The sequence below is a fragment of the Cololabis saira genome, chromosome 20, assembly GCF_033807715.1.
Source record: "Cololabis saira isolate AMF1-May2022 chromosome 20, fColSai1.1, whole genome shotgun sequence".
NCBI lineage: Eukaryota > Metazoa > Chordata > Actinopteri > Beloniformes > Belonidae > Cololabis > Cololabis saira.
In genome coordinates this window covers 21395983-21420495 of record NC_084606.1, presented here as the reverse complement: position 1 = coordinate 21420495, position 24513 = coordinate 21395983, and the positions used below count along the sequence as shown (strand labels likewise).

The window sequence follows — 24513 nt, the reverse complement described above, 5'->3', positions numbered from 1 at the left end:
TTTTATTAAGTCACTCTGAGCAGAAGTGTTTTTTCTTTTTCTTTTCTATAATTGTCAAGAAAGAAAAATGCCTAAGGTCGGTGGCAAAAATGAAACCTCTTCGTCCTGGAGACAGTTTTTTATATTTTTTTTATGACTTCAAGCCTCCATTAGAGCAACTCCCTCATGTGGGAGTCAGACCATCCTTCCCGCCTTGCTGGTACTGAAAAGGACTGACTGCATCTTTCCTGTGCTGCCCACACCTTGTATTTCCTACAAACCTACAGATCTTTACAGCAGATAGATGTTTAACCTGTCCTCTCCTCGGTGGAGAAATCACGTTTAGTCTAGGCTGGGTTTGAACAATTCTTTGGTTGCTTCGCTAAGCGCGGTAGCGTGACAGTTACAGATGAGGAAATGGTGGTGGCTAGCCATTGGCTGAGCCAACTGCCAATCAATCAATCATATTAGAGGTAATTTCTTGCTTTTTATAAATTCTCCTAGCGTGGTACGAAAAAATTCCTCCCCCTCAGAGTTGGCATGGGTAGAAATCCGACGATTGAGACCAAAACCTTTTTTTGAACCAAGCTGTAAATATGTTTATTTCTGCTCTAAAGTTGGACATTTTTACATGGAGCTCAATGGAGAATCACTCACTTTTGCAGCCTGCCTCTAGTGGCCAGTCGAGGAACTGCAATGGATCTTAGTTCTGCATGAGGCTCAACCCAGAAGTTGACGTTTGGTTGCCACGAAGGTTACGCTTCATCATGTGGGGTAAGGCGGCATGGGAAGCTCCCAAGGAACCCAAATCTCAGCCAAAACAGTACAGAAAATCCACTCAACAATTGACTGTCACACTAAAGGCCAACAGAAAGAAGTTTGCTTTATATGAGTGACTTTTTAATCCCTGTTTGTAATTCTGGTTTTCATTTGGCTTGTATGTTTATTCAGTAATTGTACACTGTTATCACCTCAACTCATTTCTTCAGAGATGGAACCATTCTTCAAAGCTCCTACTCCAGAAGCTGCAATTGGCTTAGGGGGAAAAAACAAGGAGACTTTCTCCAGCAAGTACAATGAAAAAGTCATGTTTGGGTGACTTGAATATTTGAACTCAGTTAGTTGCCCGACTCACTACGACACTGCAATTGTCACATCATCTTTCGGGGGGATGTGGCATTAGGTAGAACTACTTGTAACAACCACTTGGTACTTTGGCCACAAAGGAGCACATTTTCACCATCTAAAACAATTCAAACTTGAATTTCATACCAGCTATATAATATTCATCAGCAAAGAAAACGTGTGAAGTAATATACAAAAGCGACGCCGTAGAAACGTACCTTATACATCATCTGCTCAAGACCAGGAACGTTTGACATTTCCCTGTCACGATTTCTCCCTCATCGCCTCAACAGTTGACTTCAAGTAACGGTATCTTCTCACGATTCACCAAAACCCAATCAAATAAAAGTAGAGCAGCTGTTTAATGTGTCAAGTCTTCTCGCTGCTCATTCCACGTCTTTCTTTTATGACATTTCTGCGTGTTTTTTCATACTTTGAGACTATAAGTTTCCCGTTTGTCCCTTAACTCTTCCCTTTGTTTTGAACGCTCTGAAATTTTGGGACATTGTTTTCCTCTTTTTAAGGGGTCACCACATATACACGCTTCTGATAATTGAACAGTTCAAGTCCTGAATTAAATCTCTCTAAAGTTTCCGGGAAAACCCTACTGGACCAGTCGAACGTCTTCAAAGACCTTCTTTTTATAGACGCGCCACGCCTCCTCGGCTTCCCACCGTTCCAAACAGTCCACACGCAGAGTGGTCCCGACCATCCGGCACGCACGTACAGATGTGGCCGTTTCTGCTCCTCACAAGTTATGCACGCTCTGTCAAGAACTAATAAAGCAGAACCGCTGCTCGCCGGCGTGACGTGCTTCCAGCTCAGGCGATCCAAGTGATGCAACACGATCCAGTCCAACAGGGACTTGGCAGCCATGGCGGCCCTGCACCCCGAGGCGAGGACATGCACCTGCCGTCCCCAGTGACTGCGCTCAGCAAAAGACCCCCCATACGTCATTCAAACCCCCAAAGAGCTCTAGGGAAGGATTATATTTAACTAGGTTACATTCCTAATGAAATTATTCAGCAGTAATAAAATATTAGATGCTCGAGCTGAAGCTGAAGAGACAAGGAGGGAAGTTTTAACAGCTTGAGAAGAAGACGAGGAAGAAAAACTGTTGGAGCAGATATTATAAATGCAGTTAGTTTCAAGCATATTTTGCTATCATGTCACTCCGCCGAGCTATTTCTGTTCATCCATGACTTTCCGCGGCTCAAAGAGGAGCCGGAGCCTTTCTAGTTCGACATCCTGGGAGATTGTTATTGGCCTCAACACGTCCTCGGCACTCCGAAGCAACACTTCACACGTCAAACTCATGCCGAGAAGCACTTTACAAAGTAGAAAAAAAACAAACAAACAAATGAATTCAAGATTAAAAAAATATTGGTCATATCTGAAGGAAATGAAGACGGTGGCTTGCAGCCAGATTGTGCGCATGAGGATGCATGCAAGGTCACTAGACTACAAAACAAAGCAGGAAAGCCGGTACGAAAATAAAACTGAAATACAGTGTTTGTCTTGTTGGACTGTTTTCTTACTGAAGCATGTGAGGGGCATATTTAATATGGCTTCATTTACTTAATATTATTATATGGACAGTCAATTTAGAGGATTTAGCAAAGTAACTTGGTTGCTTGCAGCCCGCAGGGTTATGAGATTAAATAATTATCATCCTTGCTTTTATCTAAAAGTTGTTATTTTTGTCCAGCCTCAGTTTTCTATTATTATCTCGGAGACAACACTGGGAAGAAGTGTGTTTCCAATGTTGTCGGGACGTTAGCGCTTTGTTTTTCCAGGACTAGTTAGACACACAACTAGCGTTATTAGGCCACGTTGCTGGTGGACTTGTGCGTTTGTCTGCGTTTCTTCGGGGGAGCCGCCCACGAGACGTCCCATCCACCCAACGATCTACCGTACGACAAAGCGGCGTTAAGCACCGGTGCTTTGACAGCACGGTAGTTAGTCCACCTTCCCAAAGGCCTCGCCCCATCCGGGTGTGTCCACCTGCAGCCGGGGGAGAGGCGGTTGGGTAGGAAGCCGTCTCTGAGCCCTGTTCATATTTACCTTTGGGGTCATGTAACTAAAGTCAAAGCCTGGTACTCCGACCCGTCCTCTCCTTCAGAGCCACTGATCCAGAATACACCGGCGCGTGCACATGACACCGTTGAGAACAACCTTCAGAATTGTTAATAACACCTAAGGTCAACAAGATCTTAGTGCAGAACCTGCAGCTGTCATCACCTGTGTTCCCACTCCCCTGAACGCTGCTCCGGGTGTTTGTTGACACCAGTCTGGTTGTCGCTCTGCTCATGATTCGTCCTTCACGACTGATTGTATCCAGTAGACTCCAGTTCCTCCTGCATCTGCTGGTACTCTCACCCAGGAATCAAAGATTCCCCCAGAGGATTCTTTGCATCCAAGAGAAAATGAAAAAGAGTCTGCTGGACCGAACAGTCAACAAACATCCCGTTTGCTGTTACAAGGACCACGATAAACGACTCAGACCTAAGAGGTTCAAAGGAGGATTTCATATCTGCCGTCACCGGGGCAGTCGGTGTTTTACGGGCCATGCAGAAACTGTACTGCACTGCAGAGATTTCTCAAAGAGAAGAAGAAAACAAAGAAGATGATGCGCAGACGCAGCATTTATCTCCCTTCAGCTTTCTAGAAGGAAAGAAAAGTAGCTTTTAATAATAATTTGTCTAAAAATGTGCACAACAGCCGTGATGATGTAGGTCCGCCTGAATGCGAGTGAAAACGAAGACAATGTGTTGCTTTTACTACAATATTAAGGTTCCAGCATAATCTGATTCTGCGTGAGACGATTAAACCATTGCAGACGCTGGATGATCAGTTATTCTCTCCAAGTGAAGTCTGAGTGGGAGACTTCCTTCCTTCTTCCTTTTCAGGCTAACCTCATTTAACATCACACATAACCCTACGCGACTTCATGCTGTTATATTTACAGCAAAGCCATGTTCTCAGGGAACTGAATGAAGTATTTGAAGCACAGCGAGCCTTCTGATTCGTTACATCTTTCATTAGTACGTCTCTAAGAAACCTGGTATAGATAAGCAGGCATATTTTTTACCCATTAAATGTTGAAAACTACATTTAATAATTCAATATTCGGTTCGGAATTCAGTTGTAATTTTAAAAAACATGCATTTCTACTTTTCACAAGAACAGAAAAATGTTTGAGAAGGATGATTGTTCCACTTCTGGAGTCGTTTACAGCACCGACACGCCTCCAGCGTGCAATCCATGTACAGGAACTACACGTAAAGGCTGAATTTGTGGCATTTAACTGTAAAAAATGAAATCAAATGCAAATGAAAAGCAGAGTTCCTGAGCACAGATAATCGTGCTACAGACGCAACTCGTCACCATCTGGGCCCCCGTCTCATGTTCTGCTATAACTGAAGCAGGAAGTACCACAGGGACGTGGTTCCAGCCAGGTGGCAAAGACACAACGGCGGGGATGAGTTCTCGTCACGGGAAGGCCAGATGCGGTCAGCCTGACCCCACACTCACAACTAGGGATGGGCGATATTTTACCGTTCACGATATACCGTCAAAAAAATTCCCCACGGTAAGAATTTATCATCTCGCGGTAAAAACGATAAATTCCTGTTGATGATGTTTTTGTGTGAAGCGGATTTATGGTTCTGTGTTAAATCCACGCAGAAGGATGGAAGGAAATGAGCCAGAAAGAAAGAAAGAAAGAAAGAAAGAAAGAAAGAAAGAAAGAAAGAAAGAAAGAAAGAAAGAAAGAAAGAAAGAAAGAAAGAAAGAAAGAAAGAAAGAAAGAAAGAAAGAAAGAAAGAAAGAAAGAAAGAAAGAAAGAAAGAAAGAAAGAAAGAAAACAAACAGGATAAATTCCCGTTGATGACGTTTTTGTGTAACAAACATGGCGGATCTGAGAGCGAGATAGATTTAAAGTTAAAAAGGTGGAGTTGAATTGGTATTTTTTTTTTATCGTAATTTTTATCGTTATCGGGATAAATGCCAGAAATGATCGTGATACATTTTTTAGTCCATACCGCCCATCCTTACTCACAACCCCCAGCTCACAACCGCCTCACTCATGTCTCCCTGCGAGACCGAGGGGATGACACCACAAACGCTCTCACTATCAATTGCTGCCGTCTATTTTCTTAGATGTTACAAAGTGCTTTCCAAAAACACTAGATGAAAATAAGGAAGGACTGGTCACAACAATGATAAGTTACTGGAGCAGAGTTCCAGCCGTTGGCCACTAAACATCAGGAAGGATTTTCTCAAGCAGCTCGTTATAACGTTTAGGGGGCTTTGACCGCTAATGCTCCGTCCTCTCTGGTCTTCATCCGTGCCTCTTCGGCTACGTTCACACTGCAGCTCCCAAGTGACCCAAATCCGATTTTTTGCTCATATGTGACTCAGATCCGATTTGTTTATGACAGTGTGAACAGCACAAGTCACATGGAATCTGATCTTTTCAAATCAGATTCAGGTCGCTTCCATATGTGGTTCTAAATCGGATACAGGTCTGATGTTTTGCAATGCGACCTCAGTGTGAACAGCCAGGTCGGAATTAATGCGACTTTGACGTCACATGCAGAGCCCCGAGCCGCGGGGGAGACACGGGAGACGGCGGGGGTCCCTCTGGGCGGCCCCCGCCTCTCCTCCTCCCTTCCCCACCGCTCACCTCTTTTTCACCTACGACTTCAGATCAGACGAGACAACCCGCTGAATTTAAGCATTACTAAATAAAGAAGCTGAGGATTCAAATCAGCGAAGCGGTCGTGGTCGCATAACCTGCCGTTTTACAGCGAGCTTGACCGTGTGTTAGGTGATAAACCCAGCTGAACGCCGGAGAGCAGAGCTGACACTCCGGGGAGCGGAGCTAGAGCCCTGCTATAGCGGGACTGTTTTCTTCATCCCGCCCCCGCCCGCTCCCGCTGCATTTCTGACCATTACCGCCCGCAGTCCTGCACCCGCAATGTGTGTGTTCCGCTCCCGCAGTGTTTACATCCGCTCCCGCAAAACTCTGAGAATTCATGCCCGCATAATGATAGATATGCAAGAGAAACGTCCTTGTCAACTCTATCTGATTTAATGTTAACATGATAATTGTGGAGCTTGATGGATAATTGGCAGTTCAGGCACCTGTTGGATGCAAATCCATCATTGTCATCATCACACGCCTCTGCGCATGCGGGTCAGTTCAGGGCCGCGATGCGTTCACACTCGAGTCGGATATAGGACACATTTTAAAAGATAATGTGAACAGCCTCACAAAAAAATCGGATATGGGAAAAAATCGGAATTGAGCATTAAGGACTGCAGTGTGAACGTAGCCTTCCTGGCGCTCTGCGTCTCCACGGAGCGGACGAGGGGCTGAGGGGCCGCGGGGAGCTTTCAGAGCCGAGTAAGATCTTGAAATCAGCTCTGAGACAGCTGTGATGTGCGCACCGCTCTTCATTCTCGTCAAGTCTGGCAGCTGAAGTCAGACAGCCGCTGCACTTATTTGGTCAGACGGGCGTCAGTCATATGGTGAAGCTTAACTTCACTGACCACCACAAAGAAGAGATTTGAAATGTTTAATAATGGAGAGAACCAGTGGAAACCCACACGGCTCCTTATAAAGACAAAGGGGGGGAACAGGGCGAGGGGGCCGGAGATGGTGCGTGCACAAACTCCATCTCCTTCATGTGGGCCGGGGTCCAGCTCCAACTCCGCTTCCAGTTCTTCAGGCCGGACTCACACCGCGCCCGTTCTTTCAGCCGAGGCGCCGCCGCAGGGCTGCAGGGTATAGCCGCTCTCACACACACGGCACATCTGCGCGACTTAAAAGTGACTCCTGGCTACACGCTTAAAATGTTGCAGGCAGAGTCGTTTATTAGTTGGAGACACACGGGGCTCTCAGATATCAGCCGCACCCCTCCTCGTCCCTCACAGAAACCTGCGCCGCCTCTCCAAACACACCGTGTTACCCTTAAACCGCTTCTTCTGGGACCCGGCAACAAACGATTTCACCCCCTTATCTGTGAAAGTGTAACTCATAAAAGATACAAAACCTCAACTGTCCATATTCTACATTTTCAGCCATAAATTACATTGTGATGCGTGTCGAATGTAAATAATGATCTCAGCGTGTTTAATGATGTGCCACTATGTCAGGAATGAAGACTTGGCCGTCTCGGCTCATGACTAACCGCTAAATATTAAAATGATTTGACTTTGAGCCTGACCCACTGCCACGAGCTGTAACTCACCGTTAGCATTTCAAACTAAATATTTACTTGTGCTCTGCGCGTCCAGCCGCTCACTCACTCGCAGGCGCGGCAGGAGATTGCTCAAGAAACCCAGAAAATAGAGGATTTCTGTTGGAAGGTGGAGGAGTAATTCCTGTCTGGTTCCCAAATTGTCAATATCGGAGTGTTTCTAAAGATTTCCTAGATAACTTATGGAAAGATCTTGAGATGGTTAATGCTTTATCTTAAAATATAGTCAAACGGTAGCAGTTGTAAATGTTTTGCTCTTTAATCCCAGTGCTTTCCACTTGTAAGTGTTAAGATGAAGCAATGTTTTCTCTTCCTTTTTCCTTCTGATGGATTGTTTTGTGCAGATGTTTAAAAAGAGGGGGGTGACTTTACTTATTTAGGCCCTTTTCATCTGGAAGCACCGACTTCACAGCAACAGCCACACATGTGTCCCCCTGGTGTTGTTTTAACCCGTCCGCCCTGCTGTACTTCCTCGGGTAACCTGCTGTGCCAGCGTAAAAAACTGGCCAAAAGGATAAACACACGACTACAAAGCTCACCTCCACGCTCTCGTTGACCTCTATCCCGCCATCGTTGTCGTCATCCAGCTGTTTGTGGATGTGCCGCAGCGCCTCCAGACTGAAGCGGTCGGCCTCGCCGATGCATGGCGGCATCACTACGAGACAGGGGTCTGCAAGGGACAGAATCCTGCGTTAGTTCACATGTTCAGTCGCCAGGTTAAGAACGAAGGCTGCAGATTGTCTGTGATTGTGTAATTACAGCTATCAGATAACATTCTTGCACGTCCACATGGCTGTCAAACATCTCTACATATATACAGTTACTTCCAGAAGTATTTGTACAAGAACAGAGTTTCCTTCCTGTAGATAAGGGGGCAAGGATTAGTCGACGTTATCAACAAAAATCGATTAAAAAAAATTATAGCCAGCACATGTAGGGAAAAAAAATAAATTAAAGAAATCTACAGAGTGAGAGATCTCCTTGCTTGCTCATCTGCAAAAGCGTTATTGTAACCACGTGTTTTTCAACTGAGTGAGGCATCTTAGTCGCTTCTTATCTCTGCTGAGAGTCGCACATGTGCAATACAGCACAGCGCCAGGTAAGCAGTGTGGCTGCAGCCAATGCAATAGCGCAGCGACTAGCAGCAAAGTTCATTAAAAGATGTATTTTTGAATTAAGTCTCCATCTTTCTTGTCTTTTAATGTCAAGCACCAGATCATTTAAACAACCTTGAATGACCCTGAGAGCCATTTATGAATAATGAGATTCATAATCTGATTAGTCGACTAATCGCTTCAATATTCAATGACTAATCATCAGTAACATCATCAATAAAGCCGGTCCCTTGGCAACCACACATGCTCATACCATAACACTACCTCCACCATGCTCGACACACAACGTGGTCTGCTGTGGATCGTGAGCTGTTTCCTTTCCTTCCTGCTACTTTTCTCTTCATCTGGGTTTTCTGTTTTTGAATGTTACCAGTGGTTTGGATCTCTCTGTAAGTCTACGTTCATGAAGGTGTCTCTCCAGCGTACATTTTGGTGACATCTTCTTTAGAGTATTCTTGACTTCTGTTGATGGAGTTTCTATTCGCCAATTAAAGGATTCTGCAGTCCACTGTAGCTGTCCCTTGTGGTTCACCAGGGCTTTTTTCCTTTGTAGAAACATATTGAACTGTTGGTTTGACTACACCTGCGGGTTTGACTGTCTTACAACAGTAAGCTTTGTGGTTTTCTTTTGTTCAGACAAGGATCTTCTTCTCTCTGAAGTAGGTGGAAGTTCTGCCGAAACTGTCAAAAAGTTTGAAGGTACGACCTCGGATCCTTGTCTGAACAAAAGAAAACCACAAAGCTTATCAACACTGAAGACATAATGAACACAATACAACTATGTATCAAGAAGAAGAATACCTCCTTGGACTCCAGTCACCAAATGCCACCTCAACACCTGATATCAACTCCAGCCCTTTTGTGCTTCATTTGTCTCCAAGTAATAAAGGAATGGACCAGTTAATTTATCTTCAACTAAATACAAATACTTTTGAGCCTGTGAAAATGGAGCTAATTTCCCTGAAATGTAAGTGGTAAATGTCATCAAATTTTGTTTTATTTCAAATCCACTGTGAAGCTGTATAAAAGGCAGAATCATAATAAACCCATTGTTTAGACACTCTTGTTTTACCACAATTTTAGCTTCTTTTTTGGAAGAATCTGTGTGTCCTTTTTAATAATTATAATCATGTCTGGTACAGTGTAAGTGTGCGTGAAAGTCTTCAGATCAGATCAAGCCAACCCGGCCGTGTAACCAGCCTCAGCTCTACCAGACTTAAAAGTCTCGTAATGTTCACATTTGCGAGCTCTTGGGCATTATTCAAATCAGGGTGAATGTCATTATGTAAAAAGGGGAGAAGCCTGGAATGCAAACGAGGCATTTCAGGCAGTTTGGGAGCGACGTCTTCTCTGAGAAGAACTTTGGTGTGGACCTTGTAACTTTACAGGCGTTTTACACGAGCAACATGATCGTATAGAAAAAAGGGGTGAAACTTCTCAAAGGGCATAATATGACTTCTTTTAAACAAGTTTTACTAAAGAACACCTTAACTTGGAGGGAACCGCTGCTTTCTGATGACTGAATGACACCTGGCACACAAGTACAGATGAGGTAGAGAAACGAGACCGTGAGAGACAGCTTACAACTTTGGAGAAAAATTGAATCATATCGAACCTTTCATAGCATAAAAAATATATTTAAAAAATCTGCGAGAAAAACAAAGGTACTTGTCATTCATTCAACAGGAACCGGCTTCTTCAGAAACTCAATTATGCTGAAGGAGCGAACGCACCTGCAGCTTTCAGGCGGATTTCCACAGAAACAAAAGGAACTGGGACGTTGTGGAAACAGACACCACGTCTTGTTTACGCCTTGAAACGCTGCGCTGATGCCGAAGCATCTTCTTTAAACCACCTCTGGAGACGTACTTCATTAGCCGGGAGTTCAACTTTGAGCGGCTCCAGCTTCACGTCTGATGCTGAGTAGATGCACGAACCAATCAGTGAGTGTATGAGCATCATTTTCTTCAGTTGAACAAAAGCAGAACTGAAGTAGTTGTTTTTGGACCAAAAGAAGAACATTTAAGAACTAATGAACTAACAAAATGGATCACATCCCTCCAGTTCTGAGACATTCACACTGGCTCCCTGTACCTCAGAGTATAGTATTCTAAATACTTCTATTAGTTTATAAATCACCGAAGGGTTCAGGACCAGAATATATCAGTGACTTGTTGTTGCCATATCAACCATCCAGACCTCTCAGGTGTTCCGGTTCAGGTCTGCTCCGTTTCCTAGAATCAGACTCAAACATGGAGAAGCAGCATTCAGCTTTTATGCTCCACAGATCTGGAACAAACTTCCAGAAAACTGCAGGAACGCTGAAACCCTCAGTTCCTTTAAATCAAGGTTAAAAACTCTTTTATTTACAGCTTCCTATGACAAAAATATTTAAACTATTCTGAATTTAACTTTAAACAATGTTAATTTTAGTACTCAAGTGTAACTGTAGTTTAAGTTCAACTTTTCGTAATTCCGCCACTGGGCTGTAACTTTTTATTTCATATATTTATTATGTAAAGCACCTTAAATTGCCTTGATGCTGAGATGTGCTGTAAAGATAAACCTCTAAAACAAATGTGCTGCTCGTCCTGCAGAGTGGTGACATAACGGCGCTCTTCAAGCGCGTTTACTCTTGACTTATGCTTATTAACTGAAGATGTGCTTTGCATGTTTAGTAGAGGTTGGGAGACCTCACGTTACATAATCACTTTCCCTGACCTAAATTTAAAAATTAGTATGCAACTAACAGCAATGTCAAACTAACTTTAAATACTAATTTCAATCCTTCATTTTTACAGGAGGTTCATTAAACTTTTTACTGTAATGTGGCTAACTTTGTAAGAATATTAACTTCTTTATTCAAGTTTGAATAAAAATCCAACCCATTTAGCTCCTGTAACGATAACAAATGTGACCAAACCTGTGTCAAGTAAACACCTAGAAAGAGGTCTGATGTTGGCGTTGCCTAACACCGACATCTCCGGCCTCGAAGGACTTCGGGATGGACCACCAGCCGGTGGACACTAATTAATATTCCAGATATTTGGGTGCCATGTGCACTGCGCTGTAAACACAACAAGGCTCAGCGGCGGTATGAAGCTGAGTCCGTAAATTACACCGCCTGCAGTTCTGACCCGTCCAACTGAGAATCTGCAAAGAACTGAAATGTGATAACCTCCTGCTGTTTTCTTAGCAACGAGTGCTCGTCCCTTATGTGAAATTTCCACCAACTTTCATCTGAACTGAGGTTGTACGACAAGCGGGCGATAACACATAAGCTGCTGGGTGTTTAAAACAGCAGCGCTCAGACAAACCGGGGCTCCTGCTGGCCTCCGTCATGTGCTGTTGTCATTCCCGCTGCGCCCCCTTGGCACCCCCCCCCCTCTTGTTTTTATTCAGCCCCTGTCACCACTGTGGAAATGAGCCCATTACTCGCAGCCTTCCCGGCGATGGACAGTTGGAGCTGGACGGGCGCCAGACTGTGTCGGTGGAGTCAGAGAGCACAACAAACAACACGCGGGCCACAGTCCGACAACCGCAGAGACGGCCTCTCGTGTCCAGACGCGCACGTGGTGAATAAATACCACACCTGCAACATGCCTCAAGAGCTTGTTTGTTAACTTTGGATGTGAATATCGTCAATCTTCATTACGTCGAGGGGTTTGTCAAAGCCAGACAAACATTGATGCTCCCATTTGGCAACCGTTTCAGACTAAACAAACGAGCGTTCGGCGGCCAAGACCAACACAACGCCACCTAACAACAGACGCATCCAAACAAATCTAACGTGCCAGTAATTCCTGGTGGTAACAAGTAAGGATGGTGAAAAAACCCACCATAATTAGAAATTAAGCCACGGGGTTAGAAATAGCTTCCCTCATCTGAAACTGTACAAACTAATTAAACTTTATTTTATATCTTGGCAGTCACAAATATCATATTTTAGGCTTCAAAGCTCTGAGAAGAGTGATCTGCAATTATCTTTGGTAAGGATGAACCTCTGGTAGCTACGGCTGGAAACCTCAGCTGTTGCACATCTACACGGTTCGTTTTCTTTCAATTTAAGCAGTCGTCTTCAAAATGTCATGTTTTTCTGGACCATAAATCACGTTGAGAGGCTTCACTTGTTTGGTGAAGGTGATAGTTCTCTGTTAACGTGCTCCAGTTCCAGCATCAGTCGCAACGGAGACATCATTAATAACCGTCACGCAATGAGATTAAATAGAGTTTAGAAATATCTCACCATAATTCATGCTGGTTTCTGATGAATAATGATTTAGACAAATATCTTAAAGCAACACCACGGACCTTCTTCCTCGTATTAAAACGTCAGCATCCATTTCATATGAAAGAATATAAGTTTAGCAAGCATCGTCTAACTCTCGTTGGACTGCCTCTTCTGTTGTTGCTTGGTAACGGCTTCATATGGCTTTACGGCAGTTTGTCGCAATGACAATGAAACAATGAAACTAGCTCTTGTCAGAGACACTGAGACACTTCAGAGAGAATTGATGGAAGAGAAAATGAGAGCGTGACCGTTGCAGTAAATCTCGACCAATGTTGTAAAAGTGACCTCACCTCCACGCCTGTAGGGGGAGCCGCTGAGCTGTAAACTGCAGAAGTTCCTTTGTGCCACTTTGAGTCTTTAAAATGAATGGGAAGTTTTAAAGCTCAACAAAAAAAAGACACTCCACAACCCACCAGTGAGTACATTAGATGTACAATTACATTTTGTGTATTATTTTCTTTTCACTTTTGGACAAATCTGGCTTCCCATTTCAAAACTTCAAAGCAAACTAAACTAACCAGCTCCTAATCCAGGGGCGTCACTAGACTAAGACTGTACTGGGGCACAGCTGGGGCACAGAGAATTAATTATTGAACGCACAACATGCACAACACTGGTGTATGCTATGTGGAGTTAAAACTCAGAAATTAATTTTTTACTGGTGAAATTTTTACTGGGGCACTGCAGATCAATACTGGGCCAAGTGCCCCAGTAGATTGGAGTGGTGTCTACTAATTTTAAGTACTAAAAGACCTCCAATCCTGTAAAACTGCAGTGTGGAAGACAGAGACGGGAAGGTTTAATCAATATTAGCACTCATTTGCTAACAGTTCAGCTGAGGGGCTGAGAGCATTTGAGTTGATGGTGAACAGCTGGAGCCAGGTGAAGGTCATTTACATATTTACTGATGTGTGTATCTCAAATAAGGTCAATGTTGATAATATCAATGCTATTGTCACCACATGTTTTTCAAGTGAAGCATCTCACTCGCTTCTTATTTCTGCTGAGAGCTTCACGTGGACATTAGAGTCCAGCTCCGGGGAAACAACACGCGACTGGCAGCAAAGTTTATTAAAAGATGTATTTTTAAGTGTCCATCTTTGGACATATCTGCAAAGCTGCTGGCAGACGTTAACAGGTTGACTCGACGGTCATTTATGTCTAGTTGCTCCGCTAGCTCCCCAATGTTGGACATTTCAACATGGGAGTCAATGGAGACTGACTCACTCTGGGAGCCAGCCTCTCGCGGCCAGTCGAGGAACTGCAACGAATCTCAGTTCTCAATAAGACTGAACCTGGAAGTTAGAATATTAGCGCTCGTGCCAAAAACAGGCTTCTAATGCACTCTTCAGAAAACCTGTGGATGATATCACAGGTGCTTCTTTTCCAGTCTAGGTGCAGGAGCATAAATGCTCACATGAACTTAGGCACGTACGCTCAATGTAGACTCAAGTCTGACATTGATGGATACATTTGGCTAAGTCATTTTGAATTTTAAATTTGGGCGAATGTAGAAAAAACAAAAAAAGCCTGCACCTGTCTCAGACTGGATATTTGTTTTAAGAGAAGCCTACTCCAGAGCACGCACAGTGCAGCTCCGAGGAAGCTGCGGAGCATTTTGTGAGACTTTTTGCTGGAGGATCTTTTTATCTTAAGACTAGACATGTTACTTTTAGAATCGCTGCTTGGCAATCTAGGGAAGCAGCAAACGAAGGCCTTTAACTGGACCCCTGCCCAGGCTAAGTTTGGACTACGGGACACCGAGGAGGGAGGAATGTGTCAAATCTAAGAACCAGCACTGGTAGAGGGCTGTAATTACAGTTAACAAGAGTTTAGATAACCCTGCGCCCAACTGCTCGTGTGCACGTAGACATCAGCGGCTGGCTGACGTGAAGCACGGAGGCTTTAAAATCTCTACATCCTGGTATGAGTGATGGCACAGACCAACACATCCAACTTATTTAAGTGATGCCACATTGAAATACCTCAATGCTCTTAACAAAAGTACACGTCACACCTCGAACCACTTCTGCCCTTTCTAGGACAACAGTAAATGAGAAAGTGGAGGCCTGTATCGGTGAGGCGGCGCCAGCACAATAAGGCTCTTTCAGATGGGTCTTATTTAAGCGGCGTGCCCACATTCAGGCAGAGAGCACCTGATGTTTGGGAACACGTTACATCATGCATTTGCTTAGCTCGCCGGGGAAGTTTACATAGTCTGCTGTTTGCATAGCAGCACGCATATCTATCTGGCTGTTTGGTCCTTTAAAGAGAGACAACACTACTTTGGTTTTTACGGGTTTAAACACAGCTGCACATCCCGTCGTGACTCCCAGTTTAACTTTAACTGTATTTAAACAGGAACGACAGAAGTGACAGCAGCATAAAGCCGGTGCCTCGGTTGTCATTTCTTTCTATATCGTGACCCAATTCTGTTCTCCGAAGAGCCCGACTTCTGAAGCTCGGAGATGAGATGATTATTCCAAGGAGAGGAGAAATTAAAAAATAAGCTGTCATTCTGAGGACCACCTGCCGTGCGCTTCGGAGACGTGACAGCACAGGCCTTTCCTCGCAGGGTGTCCTATTTCTTTTCCCGGTGCGTTTTGCGTGCGGCGCGTTGGAACGAGGCGGGAAAAACATGTGACGGGAAGTGGCCCCCGCTGACCCCGAGCATTCCTGGGGGACACGCAGCAGAACTCAAAACAACCGGGATGAGTGGTCCCGAAAGATGACAATTTTGGAAAGCTCTGGGCTATTTTTAGACCAAACCAGCTTCCAGTTGTCGGCGTGCAAAAGCCCAACAATGGCAGAGGTCTCCCCCACTCAAACGCAGGCGGATGTTGAGTACATACACACACACACACACACACACACACACATGCAAACAAGCAGCAGGGAGGCGCGAGCAGGAAAGCAGTTGTAAACTAATCGAGCTTGTTTTTAGCCTGCAGGTGCGTGCGAGCTGTCAGAGGTCAGCGTCAAAAGAATCTGATAACACAAGTGTTTCGCTGTCAGCTGCTTCTTCTGAAGTGCTTCATTTCTTTAATGTATTTCTTTACACACACACACACACACACACACACACACACACACACACACACACACACTATATCCATGTGGCTCAGAGGCTCCTGTCTTTTATTTCATAAAACGCCGGTACGTAGGTGACGGCGGGAGAAAACGGCGAGGATGGTGCGATGTGCGTGAGCCTCCTTGAGCACGTTTGAACACGATCCCCGCGAGACTCGTCTATTGTTCTCGCACCAGTGAATCCACCTCGTCCCATTGACTTGTGGGTTCCCAGAAGCTTCTCCCGTACAGCCCACAGTCTGTTTGTACCATGACCTCTGCCGTAGTTTTGCTTCTGCACGTCCCAAACACACATCCTGCAGCTGCACTCCAGGAACACCCACATAAACTATGTTTGGGACTATTTTTCTTTCCTGAAAACAAACACCATTAAAAAGGCATTTAGGTAGGATATAAGAACCTTTCTGAAACGTTCAAACAATATCCTAAACATCTATCAGAATCAGTTTCGGCCAAGTTAAAACATGTCAGACAGAGAATTTCACTCCGGTTGGCGACCATTCTTCACGGCGCCATCTTGACACACTTAGATCAAAATACAACAGAGATACAACACAAAAGCCATTCCAACATCCTCCAGACTCGAAATTAGCATCAAAGTCTTGTTTAAAGCCGATCTGCAGCCTGCAGCCGGGAGCGAAGGTGGCCGGTCCTGGTAGCAACAGCCAAAGCCCACTAGCCGGCGAGCACTGGCTCGTGGGCAGGCCAGAGGAAGCGATGGTGGTCTATTTATACAATTAAAGGAGCCGTCTGTAAGAAATGTCCAAAACTGGTACTGCAGTCACTTTCACAATATTGTTGAGCGGCGTGTACCCTCCCCCTCCTCCCCCCGACCAGAGGTTGCCAGGTAGGCTGCAGAATGCAGCAGGAACGTAGGCTGCCATGGCTGCGATAATTAGAGCCGAGCTGGCAACCCGGATGCTGAAACAATACTGACTTGGTGATTGGGAGATAGGTGGAGGGTGGAGCTTCAGAAACAATACTGACTTGGTGATTGGGAGATAGGTGGAGGGTGGAGCTTCAGAAACAATACTGACTTGGTGATTGGGAGATAGGTGGAGGGTGGAGCTTCAGAAACAATACTGACTTGGTGATTGGGAGATAGGTGGAGGGTGGAGCTTCAGAAACATTACTGACTTGGTGATTGGGAGATAGGTGGAGGGTGGAGCTTCAGAAACATTACTGACTTGGTGATTGGGAGATAGGTGGAGGGTGGAGCTTCAGAAACATTACTGACTTGGTGATTGGGAGATAGGTGGAGGGTGGAGCTTCAGAAACAATACTGACTTGGTGATTGGGAGATAGGTGGAGGGTGGAGCTTCAGGCCAAAACAAAAAATGACAACATAAACATCAGTTGAGGGCTGCAACTCCTCTTTTTAAACTGGAATATCCTGGCTTGAGTGCTGTTGTCAGTGACATAAGTATTTGAAATGAACATGATTTTTAAATGTCTGTTGACATATCGGGGTCATTTTATGATTCGTTTTATTATTGCTCTTACATACAGCTCCTTTAACCCAACACGGTATGTTGTCTTTAAAATAAGCACGATTATGCTCTCTTAGCTCTTAATTCAAAGCTCAGATGTCAGGTTCAATGAAAATGCTTAGTAGCTGGAATGATCAACTAGTCTTTGCCACCAGAGACGTCACAAAGGAACGCACCTCTAATTATCCAGAAGTTTGTGGTTTTATACAATTTCCCCTTATGAGGAACTTAAAAATGACTTCCCTGTACACTTCTCATCAAAGTCTAGCTGTGGAGACCAAAACTGTTTTTGAAGCGGCTGAACATACATTTGTTGGGTGACTCACGTTGGAAGCCAGCCCCCTAGTGGTTATGCAATGAAGTACACCTCACTGCACTTTGATAGGCGGATGTTGCCCCTTGGTTGTAAATAAAGATGAACATCCCACACGCACGTATGAGTGTGTGTTGTTGCGATACCTAGCCCTCCGAGGGCTCAGTGACTCACATATTTTCAGCTTTAGAGTTTTGGAGTTGGAACTCACTCAGACAACCACGTACACCTTTTCAAGTACCGAAGGTGAAAAAAGTAACAGTTCCTGCACTTAAATTTAGAAACAGATAATGTATTCACTATTGTGAGAAACTGGAATATCCAAGAAAGAAATTGGATACGGCTGCCCTGTCAACAGAAGTTTGCTTTGGGCCACAGAGCTCCACCGGCGGCTCCGCGTCAGCACATCGTAGACCACGGAGTGGGAGACGGTGCGAGCATGCCACCCGCCCCTCTCACACCCAAGACCCTCTCTCGCCGCAAACCTGATCCTGGACGAGAAGCCGGATCCAGTGTAAGTGTATCCGAGAGTTGGGCAGAGGCGACGTGGAATTGAGATATGATGGGACTGACATGCGGGGGGAAGGGGTGAGGGGCCGAGGCGGCCTCTTCTTACCCGCTAGAGAGTTCTCAGGGTTCTCTGCTATTTCCTGCTCTCTCTCTCTCTCTCTAGAGCAGACGTGTGAAGCAGAGCCTGCAGACACCCGACAGACATTCACATTCAGAGGTTTCACAAGTGAAGGGCATTACAAGGCCTGGCAGGCTCCGGCAGCAGGTCTGGAGGACGTAACGCTGGGGACGATCATGTGACCTGTGTGCGTGTGTCTTTCTATTCTAGCAGAATTGTAATATGCGTGCAGAATGAAAACTAAAGACATCAGATATCCTTGTGAGTAATAAGCTGCCAAAAACTGAATTAATGGGAAACGTTAACTGCTTCCTCTCCTCACCCTACAAAAACAGAGCTCATCTCAACAGAGAGAAGCAAGTCCCGGCCTGCTCCGCTCAGCATTAGCAGGACCTGAAAACCATCAGAGAAAACACACACAAACACACACTTTCTGTGCTCGTCCCTGGCTGGACGTCAGTGGACCGGCCTGCAGGCAGGGATGTAAAAAGTTACATTTATGGATGGATGGATGGATGGATGGATGGATGGATGGATGGATGGATGGATGGATGGATGGATGGATGGATGGATGGATGTAAAAAGGATGGATGGATGGATGGATGGATGGATGGATGGATGGATGGATGGATGGATGGATGGATGGATGGATGGATGGATGGATGGAGAAAGTTACATTTCTGGATGGATGGATGGATGGATGGATGGATGGATGGATGGATGGAAAAAGTTAAATTTCTGGATGGATGGATGGATGGATGGATGTAAAAAGGATGGATGGATGAAAAAAGGATGGATGGATGGATGGATGGATGGATGTATGGATGGATGGATGTAAAAAGGATGGATGGATGGATGGATGGATGGATGGATGGATGGATGGAAAAAGTTAAATTTCTGGATGGATGGATGGATGGATGGATGGATGGATGGATGGATGGATGGATGGATGGATGGATGGATGGATGTAAAAAGGATGGATGGATGGATGGATGTAAAAAGGATGGATGGATGGATGTAAAAAGGATGGATGGATGGATGGATGGATGGATGGATGGAAAAAGTTAAATTTCTGGATGGATGGATGGATGGATGGATGGATGGATGTAAAAAGGATGGATGGATGGATGTAAAAAGGATGGATGGATGTAAAAAGGATGGATGGAGGGATGGATGGATGGATGGATGTAAAAAGGATGCATGGATGGATGGATGGATGTAAAAAGGATGGATGGATGGATGTAAAAAGGATGGATGGATGGATGTAAAAAGGATGGATGGATGGAAAAAGGATGGATGGAGGGATGGATGGATGGATGGATGGATGGATGTAAAAAGGATGCATGGATGGATGGATGGATGTAAAAAGGATGCATGGATGGATGGATGGATGGATGGATGTAAAAAGGATGGATGGATGGATGGATGGATGGATGGATGGATGGATGGATGGATGGATGGATGGAAAAAGTTAAATTTCTGGATGGATGGATGGATGGATGGATGTAAAAAGGATGGATGGATGGATGTAAAAAGGATGGATGGATGTAAAAAGGATGGATGGAGGGATGGATGGATGGATGGATGGATGGATGGATGGAAAAAGGATGCATGGATGGATGGATGGATGTAAAAAGGATGGATGGATGTAAAAAGGATGGATGGATGTAAAAAGGATGGATGGATGGAAAAAGGATGGATGGAGGGATGGATGGATGGATGGATGTAAAAGGATGGATGGATGGATGGATGGATGTATGGATGGATGGATGTAAAAAGGATGGATGGATGGATGGATGGATGGATGGATGGATGTAAAAAGGATGGATGGATGGATGGATGGAAAAAGTTAAATTTCTGGATGGATGGATGGATGGATGTAAAAAGGATGGATGGATGGATGGATGTAAAAAGGATGGATGGATGGATGTAAAAAGGATGGATGGATGGATGGATGGATGGATGGATGGATGGATGGATGGAAAAAGTTAAATTTCTGGATGGATGGATGGATGGATGGATGTAAAAAGGATGGATGGATGGATGTAAAAAGGATGGATGGATGTAAAAAGGATGGATGGAGGGATGGATGGATGGATGGATGTAAAAAGGATGGATGGATGGATGTAAAAAGGATGGATGGATGGATGGATGGATGTAAAAAGGATGGATGGATGGATGTAAAAAGGATGGATGGATGGATGTAAAAAGGATGGATGGATGGAAAAAGGATGGATGGAGGGATGGATGGATGGATGGATGGATGGATGGATGTAAAAAGGATGGATGGATGGATGGATGGAAAAAGTTAAATTTCTGGATGGATGGATGGATGGATGGATGTAAAAAGGATGGATGGATGGATGTAAAAAGGATGGATGGATGTAAAAAGGATGGATGGAGGGATGGATGGATGGATGGATGGATGGATGGATGGAAAAAGGATGCATGGATGGATGGATGGATGTAAAAAGGATGGATGGATGTAAAAAGGATGGATGGATGTAAAAAGGATGGATGGATGGAAAAAGGATGGATGGAGGGATGGATGGATGGATGGATGTAAAAGGATGGATGGATGGAAAAAGGATGGATGGATGGATGGATGGATGGATGGATGGATGGATGGATGTAAAAAGGATGCATGGATGGATGGATGGATGTAAAAAGGATGCATGGATGGATGGATGGATGGATGGATGGATGGATGGATGGATGGATGGATGGATGGATGGATGGATGGATGGAAAAAGTTAAATTTCTGGATGGATGGATGGATGGATGGATGGAAAAAGGATGGATGGATGGATGGATGTAAAAAGGATGGATGGATGGATGTAAAAAGGATGGATGGATGGATGGATGGATGGATGGATGGATGGATGGATGGATGGATGGATGGATGGATGGATGGAAAAAGGATGGATGGATGAAAAAAGGATGGCTGGATGGATGGATGGATGTAAAAAGGATGGATGGAGGGATGGATGGATGGATGGATGGATGGGTGGATGGATGGATGGATGGATGGATGGATGTAAAAAGGATGGATGGATGTAAAAAGGATGGATGGATGGATGGATGGATGGATGGATGGATGGATGGATGGATGGATGGATGGATGGATGGATGGATGGATGGATGTAAAAAGGATGGATGGATGTAAAAAGGATGGGTGGATGAGACTTGGTTGACCAACAAAGAAAACAACAGACTGGACTGCGATGAAAAAGCGAAGCTGTTTCCTGGAAGACGTGTTTGGCCACAGAGGGCATCGTGACCTGCTCCTCCCCCTCTTGCAACTCAACACGTGAGCATTTCCCAGCCTGCTCTGGTGTAACAGCAGAACTTAGAAAGCAAGTTCAGGTGTCAGATGGTCTGAAAGTTCATGCCGCACCTTTCCCCGCGACCACCACCATGTCAGCAATGCCGGTGGCTGCTCCCGGAGGCCCGGAGCCAGACTCCTGCACCTCCCCTGCAGAGCCCACGCCGGACCCCCGGTCCTGAGGACATCAATATTCATGTGTTTGCTTCTATTATGGCTACAAAACAAATAAAAAATGCACCCGGGTGACCCGCATTGTGTGAACCTGAGCGAAGGAACGCCATGCCAGCATTTACCCAGACTGCCCATGTGGCAGCGTCGTAAGTCAAGCTGACGGGTCGTTATTAAAGGTGCGTAAATAAAGCTTCTGGACGGTCTTCCATTTCAGCTCATCAGCAGCCATTAGTACGACACAAATACCATTAGCCACCAGCTAGCACGGAGGATGGGAGCTGGCTCCGGACACATGGCTCACTTTTCACAAGATGTTCATACGGACACGTCACTTTCAAAACAAACCTCATCAGACGAGTGCAAGCTCATGAGCCACTTCTCTTTCTAGATATGGCAAAAAACAATAAAACAAATAAAATAAAAGCATAATTCAGTTCTGCTTTGCTGACAGATGAGCTCCTGGTGCACTCCAGCGTGAGCGAGGAATGTGTTGCAATAAAACTCATCAATGAGTCCCACACAGATGCCTTTAATGACACGTTACGGTAATCCATCCGTAAAGACGACTGGCATTTCTTAAGAGCCGCCTACGCAGGAACAGTCACAAACAAAGAGCGGAGCGTGAAACTCCTGCGTTCGGCGTGTCTCATCTAAACCCCATCGACCCGATCTGCTGAATGAGAGAAGCAGCGGCCGCAGCAGATGTGTGTAACGCGGGCGGAGGTGGATTAGTTAAGGCACTTGCAGGAATAAGCTTCTACAGTTTGCACCGTTGCGAAAGACAACTTCAGAGGTCAAATACTTAATAGATGCTCGAAGCAAAAGAGGCGGTGGGCTCTTTTGTTTCTCAGTCGGCGAGCCTGAGATGTTCCTGACACATCTGAAGCACCTTAATGGGAGTCGCTAATCCCCTCCTTGGGCCAGAGCTTAGCGCGAGAGGGCAAATGAAGAGACGGGGGCACCGCTGGAGCGCAACATATTAAGTCTGCTCAGCAAACTTCCAGAAAAGGAGACAAACCTGGACTTGTGATGGAAGCAGCCAGCCGGGGGAAGGAAAGGTGGTTTAATTAGCTGGATCTGACTCGCTGCTCTGGATATGAACTTGATGGACAGATCACGATGAATGTGAGAATGTGATGGGAGTTGGGTACCTGTTGCACAAAGACTGAGCGCTGAGTAAAAATAACTCAAAGTCATCCAGTCGTAGGGAGGATGCGGGCCGCACATCCCCGGCTGGGATCAAGTGTTCCTCGTCGTGGCCTCGGGGATGGAAAACTGGGGATTAAGAGTTTCCCACTGTCCTCTGCGAAGCACTTGACATTGAAATGGTTACAAAAACAAAATGTAGTCTGCAAGGAAAACAAACGGAAAGCAGATGTGCACGGAAGGAAATCACATCTCCAACCAAACGGCAAAGAAAAGGAGTTCAGAGAGCATGTAAAGCTCAAATCACATGATGCACAAAGCTTTTTTCAGTATTATTGAAATAAAATGACACAAAAACTCCACCCGCTCTTCCAGCTCCGTTCAAAGCGTCCAGTTTTAGGGGGCGAGGCCAGAGATTTGACTCCATTCAGCCCCCGTCTTGGGTCCGGTGTGCACCATTCACTCCTCAGGTACGACAAATGCCGCATGAGGTTAACTCAAGCTGAATATTTCTGTTCCTATCTGGGTTCCAAACTAAAGTCAAACTTGCTCTACTGACTTTAATGAGCAAGCCAGGATCTCTATTATTGGATTCAAGTGTGGAGAAATCGTTTTTTAAACACCAACATGGACAATTTAGTTGTCATCTTATGCCGTATTTATGCATTTAGCGGCAGCTGAGATTCAAAAAACAGATTTCTCCACCAACTAAGTGGCATCCAACACTCAACTGTGGTCCTAGCACAAACGTCTTACCCTGCAAATACCAGCAAGTCAGAGTGTGTACCTACGAGCTCATAAATGGTGCAACAACCAAGAGAGGAGACTATGTGGTGGAAAGCAGTCAAAGAAAATTGATCTCCCATGCCCCCTCTTCCTCGGTCCAGGATTTATCGTTATTGATGTTTAAATCATGCCAGAGCTGGAGTCGGAAAAGCTCCTCCGCCGTGAGACGCAACGGAGCGGGCTCCGGAGTGGCCTTGGAAGACGGAGATTTAAAATGACATTTACGCGGCGGAAAAGAACACTGATGGCGCGGCATGCAAGCTTACATCACTACCTTTACACTCGTGAGGTTTATTGCCCATGGGGGCGACTCTGTTGGAAGATTTGTATCCGACAGCAGCTGGTACGTCTGGCTCTCCGCTGGCATCCTGCGTGTGTGTACTTAACCTTCCTGCTTGACGGGATCCATATCTACGTGTTTATCTCTCTAAATATGGAGGCAAGTGGTGAAAGAATGAGCGACACTGTAGATAACCACCCAAATTATATCTGAAATAAAAGGAAAGAGCAGAACGATCCCTTGTGATGTAATGCAAAGCAATTATTACTCATAAATGCCCTTCCGGTATTTGATAAGTTGACAAAACCGATTCAAAAGTGATCCAGATGTGATCCAGCAGACTTCAAAAGCCCAACGACACCCATGTCCATCACTTGGCCGCTCAGCGTTGTTAAAAAGGACAATGTTTTCATTCAAGAAGCAGGAGGAGAAACCACAACCTACTCATGCTGGCTTTTGCTGCTTTTTGCCCTCTTACTACTTCTATTTCGGTCGCGTAAATTGT

At 45.1% G+C, this 24513-nt stretch overlaps 1 protein-coding gene across 2 annotated transcripts in view; it reads right to left on the bottom strand.

The window, feature by feature from the left end:
- The window catches only part of stim2b (stromal interaction molecule 2b), a 52081-nt gene that overhangs the window by 16588 nt on the left and 10980 nt on the right, over positions 1–24513 (bottom strand). For both annotated transcript variants that reach the window (XM_061709676.1, XM_061709677.1), the window contains exon 2: positions 7910–8040. In XM_061709676.1, the coding sequence (XP_061565660.1) occupies positions 7910–8040 (131 nt within the window). The remainder of the gene's footprint in view (positions 1–7909; positions 8041–24513) is intronic.